The sequence below is a fragment of the Sinocyclocheilus anshuiensis genome, unplaced genomic scaffold, assembly GCF_001515605.1.
Source record: "Sinocyclocheilus anshuiensis isolate Anshui unplaced genomic scaffold, SAMN03320099.WGS_v1.1 scaffold836, whole genome shotgun sequence".
Classification (NCBI taxonomy): Eukaryota; Metazoa; Chordata; class Actinopteri; order Cypriniformes; family Cyprinidae; genus Sinocyclocheilus; species Sinocyclocheilus anshuiensis.
In genome coordinates, this window is record NW_015551122.1 from 936045 (window position 1) to 944690 (window position 8646).

At 37.0% G+C, this 8646-nt stretch overlaps 1 protein-coding gene across 1 annotated transcript in view; it reads right to left on the reverse strand.

Annotated features, from left to right (window-relative positions):
- The window catches only part of LOC107663081 (THO complex subunit 2-like), a 100323-nt gene that overhangs the window by 56897 nt on the left and 34780 nt on the right, over nucleotides 1-8646 (reverse strand). The window contains exons 13-15 of the mRNA XM_016453233.1: nucleotides 8117-8155; nucleotides 7587-7717; nucleotides 6216-6317 (exon numbers count right to left, since the gene is read on the reverse strand). Coding sequence (XP_016308719.1) covers nucleotides 6216-6317; nucleotides 7587-7717; nucleotides 8117-8155 — 272 coding nt within the window. The remainder of the gene's footprint in view (nucleotides 1-6215; nucleotides 6318-7586; nucleotides 7718-8116; nucleotides 8156-8646) is intronic.

Here is an 8646-nt window from a genome sequence, read left to right on the forward strand (position 1 = left end):
GAAAAAAAAAAAGAGGAAAAAATAACTTTTATAGCTTTAAGGATTCATCTATATTTAATTTAGAATCAAGTTTACCTGGTAAATATATGACATTTATTATAATGGCTTTATGTGAAGGTTGTTTTAGGTTCACTTAAATTGGAAGTTATCTTTTAAAGTCTAATAAATGTTAAAATTGATAGTTCTCAATTATACTGTAATGTTGAATGCCTATAGTCAATGGTTAAATATTGGGGGGGGGTACAATTTTATAGAGAAATCAGTATTTGTATCATTGATACTGGCCTTCAGTCATAAATAAAGATGCCATTAAACAAATATTTAAAAATATACTGTCTTTATGTTGTTTGTACATTCGATTAATTAGTTCTTATTTTTTTAATCGATTGACAGCACTAATATAAACACACATGCGTGTATATATTTAAGAAAAAATATGTTTTATTTATATCTAAAATATTAATATATATATATATATACATATATATATATATATATATATATATATATATATATATATATATATATATATATATATATGTATATATATATATATTAATATTTTATATATATATAAAATATTAATATATATATATATACATATATATATATATATATATATATACACACACATACAGTAAATAAATGTAAATAATTTTAAAACATATACATGTATGTTTGTGTATTTATATTCATAATAAATATACACAGTACACACATATATTTTGTAAACAAAAAGTTTTATTTTGGATGCGATTAATCCCGATGAATCATTTGACAGCACTAGTTTAAAATAAACTCAAGTGACGTTGAAGTCACATGACCATGGCGCAGCTCATTTAAAGTCTACATTTAGCATTAGATAATTAAGCGACAGCGAATAGCAGAGGAAGGTGTCACCATCCTGTGATGATTTGAGCACTTTGAAATGGTTTCAATTGAAAAGCTTTTTTTTTTCTCCCATCACTGATCATTACAATGACAAGACTGTTCTAGATATCAGCAATATTAAGTGCCAGTTATTTTAGCTGGAAATGGTTGAAATGGTTTAAATATTAAATATCCAATAAAAAAAACTCATTGTTAGCTACTTGTTAACATGGCCTCCCAGTGTTGTGAATATTGGAATTTATGTAAGAGTCACGCCATGACAGGCGACAGACGGGTGTCTGCGTCCCGTCTCGCTCATGTTTTAGGAGTCTTCACGCCTCTGCACTGATTTCTTATCACACATGTCAGCAGGCGCATGATGGACTGTCACGTGAAGCGCAGTGCCTCTCGGGCTGTTCTTTATAACGCCGTTGATTGTGAGCACGGTGGGCCGTGTTTTCCCTCAGACTAGCAGAACTGCTTTGTCTGAAGTGTGGCACAAAAGGGCCAATTAAAAAGTCAATTGATAAAGTAGCTGGGGGAAAAACACACACACACACACTGGAAGAGGGCACAGAGCCAGTGCTGGCATTGTGAAGTTTCCATTCGAGCTGTTGAGCCGACAGGAGCTGCCGCCCGCTGAGCCATGACGGTGTCACTGGTCTTAATAAGGGAGCCCTGTGCGTTCCCTACGTCACATCAGGTGGCCTAATTGGTTTGCTTAACCTTCAGAGCACAATGAACAAGCTCTAATGCTCTAATCTTCTGATACCCAGAAGTCTAATAAAGCTCAGATGAACCACAGGACATCAGCCGCCTCACTAGTATGTGTCTAACATTTTTATATAACACACTTTTGGCACACCAATCAAATAAGTCAGGAAAGAGACGTTAGGGGTGGGAGGAAAAAAAAAGATTCTCTCTTCAACGATTCTGAATATGCGGTAAAAACTAAGCTCAGAATTGATTGAGAACTTTCATGCACTAGAGACAGCCATATTATAGTTGCTGCCAATTACACACACAAAACCCTTGAACAAGAATCTAATATTACATTAAGTTTGGAAATGTTGAAGCAAATTACAAGGACAACCACAGACTTCATTTGCTCAATGTTACAGTGCCTACAACGTGCGATTTCACCAGTATATCAAAGCTTTCTCTTCTAAATGCTCTACAAAGACATAATTAATGCTGCCTGGATTGCAATTAGATAGTATATTAGATACGTGACACTCACAGACAGAGGGCTGCTTTCAAATGCTTGTTTGCGCTTTGTGTGTTCACTCTGAAGGGCACTTGTGGCATAAGGCTGCACGCATATTTATGAATTGGTTAAATGAATGAAATTAATCTGAAAGTCAGTTCTATCTTAAGGGATTCAACAGACAGGATATCCGAAATGTCAAAACACATCTGTGAATTAGTGTGATCTCCTGTATAGACTCCATTCACGTGTGACGTCATCAGTAACAATCAGACAGCAAAGATGCTCAGAAAGAGAGAAAAACCCCTCGATGCACTGCACTGAGCTCTCAGATGTCTCTTCACCTCCTCCAGTCACACCGCTGAATGAAGCGCTGCTACTCTGTGTTTCTGCCTCCGCGCTCACAGATCCTCCGCATCAGCACTGCAGTCGAACAGCACCTGCACCTCCCTACAGCTCACACACACGCTAAAGTCTGCCAGCCCGCCTGCCGCCTCACAGCACACACAGTCACGTAAAGCCACTGAATGCAAAATAATGCATGCAGCAAACTGGCTCGACAAAAAAAAAAAAGCTTAATTAAAGCTAAAATAAAGCATTCAAATAGCGAAAAAAAAAAAACTTGTTTATAAATTTACTGTTAATAAATATTTTCAATTAATAAATTATTAAATTTAATGTTCGTTAAACCTAAATGTGTGTGTATAAGAGTTTAAGCTTTTTATTTATTTAAATTTAGATTAAAATGTTTATATATAAATAAAAAAATAATTTTGACCATCTAAATGTGCATAATAAATGTACTAGTTTGGATTTAATATCTTATTTAAAGGGGTCGACCGATTATCGGCGCCGATATCAAGCATTTTTATGATTATCGGTCATTATCAAAACCGATTCGCCGATAAAATAACTTAATTTTGAAACGCGCTATTTGGCTCTGATGCAGCCTGTCAGAACTCATGATTTCTGCTTCTGTCGCCTCACTACATGAGGACATAATACATGAACAACATCTCCAGAACTGCTCAGACTCCCTCTGAGAGTCACTTCATGAGCATTTGACAGTTTCATTTGTTAAATTATTTACACTTATGATATACATTTTTTTAAGTTAATCCTTTGTGCATTAGATGAATTGAATAGTCACCTCTACTATTGTAGATTATGTTTTAGTCATCAGAAAATAATTAATGAGGAATTATGAGAGGTTATGCTATTACACATACATTTCTAACATGTAAATTATTGAAGCCAAATACTTACATTTCTCCAAGCTTGTCAGAGACTTTGTTATTCTTAATTTTGACATTAATTTTCATTTTTACACCAGACATATATATCGGTTCAAAATATTGGTTATCGGTCTACTTGATCTGTAATAATCAGTATCGGTATCGGCATCGGCCCTGAAAAACACATATCGGTCGACCCCTAGCTTATTTATATTTAAACTTCAAATGTTCAAATATTAGATGCTTCGCATTTTGTAAAAACATGTTTAGGATAAATATGGCACAGCTTTGTTGCTAAATCTGACCAAACATTATTTCCTTCACACTAGTTCCACTCTGTGCTGTCTTTCAGACTTCTGCAGCCTCAGGCTATAACAACGATTAATAGCAAACCAGGAAAAATTAAAGCAAACCATAAAAATAAGCGTGACAAAAAGGAAACAAGCATGTTGGATAAAATCAAATGATATTTATATTTAAAGAAATGCAGAATGAAATGTTGGACGCATTTGTCACTTGTAAAGTTTAACATTAGTCTGGTCATATTCATGAGTTTTTCAATTCAACACTTGAAAAACGCAAAACTACTTGCACCAGCTACAAACAACGGCTGAGAGCAGTCTGACACATACGAGGGCTCGACTCGGCCCATTTGACAGACGACCTTGAGCTTCCCTCTCTCTCTCTCTCTCCCTGAACACTTTTGACATGTTTAGCCTCAGCTCATTCTCCGCTCTCTCCCTCTCCATCCAATTATCTGCCAAAATATCATAATTTATTCAGCGCACTAGAAAAGAAAGCAAAGAATCTGATACAGCAATTCTGCAAGCCCTTTCAAAGAGCTCATCTCTATGCACAAGGGACTGAACACACACAGACTCAGGAGAACTGCCTTTAAAGTTGCACTGTTCAGGTGATGTAACATCCTAAATCTACACTGTCTAAGGGCAATGGTTGAAGTCAGTGAAGGGACTGAAAAGGTAAAAACACAACAGAACAACCTCAGAACTCACGATAGGTCTGTCTGCAATTATAAAAACAGATGCTTCCTCTAGAAAACAGAAATCTGTGATTTCACACCTTAAATTTAATACATATTAAAACAATCCTCATCTGAAGAAATTAAACTACACTACCCATAATTCCGTGAGGAGACCCACCAATCAGAGCTGTTTCCATAGAAACAGGGATTTCGGCAATCTCCTCAGCAGTGGGGATCTAGAAGTTAGCTAGGTAACATTAACCTATGTTTGTTAGGCAAACAGTTTACTCAAAAATTCGCCTTCCAAATCTGTATGACTGACTTTCTTCTTTAGAACACGAGGAGAAATGGACGCTATTTTTAATATAATGACAGTGGAAGGGCAATATTTTCAATGCACTACAAACTTTTATTGGATCACACAAAATCACTGTAAATCTCAAAGTACAGCTCATGAGTTATTACGGACTATTTTATGGGGCTTTTTCATAATTTTGCAGCTTGACAGTCCGAGTCTCCATGCAGTTACTTTGTATGGAAATGAGTGGCAAACAGATTGAACAGCATTTCTTCTATTGTGTAAAGAAATTTAGATTTAGAGCAGCATGTGTGAGCAAATGATAGATTCTATAGAACCGTTCTTTTAATGCAGGATGCTTTAGCATTAGAGCATAAGAAATAATGTTAAGAAAATGCATAAAAAAATGGGGGCGTATGCATAAAGCCACTCAAGAGTAAAATTTTAGTCTTAAGAATGTAAAAATTCTAAGAACGGCGTAATTTTACTCTTAATCCTAGACTTAAGTAAAAAAGAGTTATTCATAAAGGTTCCTAAGTGTTAAGACTAGGTCTCAGCTCCTAAATTATTTAAGAGAGCTGGAGAGGTAACAAGACGGCAGTAAAGAGGAGGAGACACACACTTTCCAATGAAGATATGACGTATTGGAGTTTTATGATGATAGGAGTTGATAAAACGATACAAACTTGATCGTCAAGATAGTCGATTCTTTTTGTAACTGACCAAATAAGAAATGTAGTAACTTCTTCCACTCTACAAATCAATACTCTAGCTGCAGAAATGAAAGTAGTAATTACATTTTTTTGGCTGGAAAATTGGAAAAATGCAGCAATGCACCGGTGAAATTTTAGTCTTAAGAATGTAAAAATTCTAAGAACGGCGTAATTTTACTCTTAATCCTAGACTTAAGTAAAAAAAGAGTTATTCATAAAGGTTCCTAAGTGTTAAGACTAGGTCTCAGCTCCTAAATTATTTAAGAGAGCTGGAGAGGTAACAAGACGGCAGTAAAGAGGAGGAGACACACACTTTCCAATGAAGATATGACGTATTGGAGTTTTATGATGATAGGAGTTGATAAAACGATACAAACTTGATCGTCAAGATAGTCGATTCTTTTTGTAACTGACCAAATAAGAAATGTAGTAACTTCTTCCACTCTACAAATCAATACTCTAGCTGCAGAAATGAAAGTAGTAATTACATTTTTTTGGCTGGAAAATTGGAAAAATGCAGCAATGCACCGGTGATGACACAGTAAGCAGGTTCTTACATATTGTGGCCGGTGATGACACAGCAAGCAGGGTCTTAACTATTGTGGCTTTAACACAACAGTAGCCAAAAGTGATGTTTGGAGGGGTTTTTTTAATGAAGACTGAATTCAGATTTAATCATGACAATCCACTAAACAGTAGGAATTCTTCTAACTTCATGCATTATTGACGAACTATTTTCCTGTTTGGCACTGTGAAGCTGCTTTGACACAATCAGTATTGTATAAAGCGCTACAGAAATAAAGGTGACTTGACTACAGGCCAGAGAAGCTCAGTTACAGGAGTATATTGCAGCGGCTTGTTGAAGTATTTGAGAAGAGCCGATCTAGATTCAGATAGAAAGTAAACTTACTTCATGATGTATTTGGCTCGGTCTACCGTCTGAGCCTTGATCTTCACCAGGAGTGGATGATTGCCATACGTCTCATTCTTCCACTGCCCATAGAGACGATACCTAATTACACAACACACAGATCCACGCGTGAGGTAATGAAAATGTATATCATGTTCATCAAGGCATTCTGACAGCGTTTAGATTCGTGTACGGGGGAATATCATGAGGGAATAGGCATGCAATATATACAGCAGCAGTAAAAACAGCCTCATATTCTTCAGCTGGTATATGATCGCACACAACAATCATTTGATATAACGACTCCCGTGATAAAACAGCCCCAATCACATTTGACAGTTCCCAACAGATACAATGGGCTGAAAGCATCCGTTGACTTTATTCAAACATAAACCAGCCCAGAAATACTGCATCCAGGTTTTCACGTTTGTACACTGAACCCGGAGTCCTGCATGCAGTTCTGTTTGGTAAACCCACATCTGCAGTACTTAAAGGGACAGTTCACCCAAAAATGAAAATTCTGTCATCATTCACTCACCCGCAAGTTGATCCAAACCTGTCTGGATTTCTTTCTTCTGCTGAACACAAAAGATATTTTGAAGGATGTGTGTAACCGAAAACAGTTGTTGCCCCTAAATGACTTCCATAACATGAAGAAAATTCTAAATACTATAGAAGTTCAATGGGGACCAGAACCTGTTAGCCAGTTTTCAAAATATCTTCAGCAGAAGAAATTCCTACAGGAGTAAATGATCATTTTGGGTGAACTATCCCCTTTAATAGAACATGCGACTATGGTGTAGACAGCATCACTGATTATAAAGAGTTCTATAGTATTTTGTCGCGCCGCGCCACTCGTGTCCAGTGTAGGCACAAGGTAACATTGGTTTTGCTTTGTTTCACAGAACTGATCGTTGCCTGGGTTGCGTACGTATGTGTGGGGCGGAGCTATCAAAATAGGGGCGTGTTTGTTTTGGTGATTTCAAATGTCAAATGGGGACCAGAACCTGTTAGCCAGTTTTCAAAATATCTTCAGCAGAAGAAATTCCTACAGGAGTAAATGATCATTTTGGGTGAACTATCCCCTTTAATAGAACATGCGACTATGGTGTAGACAGCATCACTGATTATAAAGAGTTCTATAGTATTTTGTCGCGCCGCGCCACTCGTGTCCGGTGTAGACAAAAGGTAACATTGGTTTTGCTTTGTTTCACAGAACTAATCGTTGCCTGGGTTGCGTACGTATGTGTGGGGCGGAGCTATCAAAATAGGGGCGTGTTTGTTTTGGTGATTTCAAATGTCAACATTGGCTACCAGAAATCGCTTACCCCACCTTTAAGAGATCAGTGCTGTGTTATGAGCTGACTGTACCTGTGCTGGTAGGGGAAGAGTTTAAAGAAGCCCCAGAGCTCTTCAGACATGCAGGCGTTGCACTCCATGAGAGAGAGAGACGGCAACAGCACCTGATCAGCAATACTGAGAAAACAACTCAGCAGAGAGTCCTGCCAGAGACACAGACACATCCATCACTTCATACACATCCAGACAAACATAGCTGCACTGCTGGACACCAACACACAATCAAGGGCCTGTCACAGTCATCTCAAATATAGAAAAAGGATTTATAGCTTTAACTCTCTCAATAAATCACTCATAGGGCCCTTACAGGAACATCCAGTAATCAAATACAAATACTCTGAATAAAATTAGTAGCTGTTCAATGTTAGTGTTAAATGGTTAACAGATTTGTTTGAATGAATCCATTAAGGGTTTAAATTGGGTGAGAAAAATGTCAAATACACTTTACAGTCAGCGCCGAATTTAGCAAACAAAAAAAGGCAGAAACTTGTGCTGTTCTTCATTCAACTCTACACTCCCACTCAGGCTTCACCGTGACTCACCATTTTGTCCTTTGTGTCTTGCCTGCTTTCACTTTGGTACTGAGAGAGAGAGAGAGAGAGAGAGAGAGAGAGTGAGAGAGAGACACACACACACTGATCAATAGAGGCTAACCGGTCATGGAGTGAGACTACAGAACTCACACAGGTTACATTAAAACAAGCCGAAGAGCAATGCAGCCCTGATATAGACCTCATCAACCTCTGGTACACACCATTACATTCTCTGCCCACCAAAAAACACACAAGGACAATACTGTAATAAAACTGGAGAAAGTCCATCTATCTGGCTATCAAAGCAGAATCTACTGAAGTCATTAGAAGTGATGAATCATTTCTACATTCGTGTGAGCTAACACCACATACAACCACCATATAGCCAGTGCAAAGCTGAGATATTTGGATGGCTAAGTTGTTGTAATGATTGTATAAATTATTTCTGCTTTAGCTATATGGAGTATACACGTGACTAGATAATGATATCATCACTCTATATATAATATATATATATATATATATATATATATAAATAA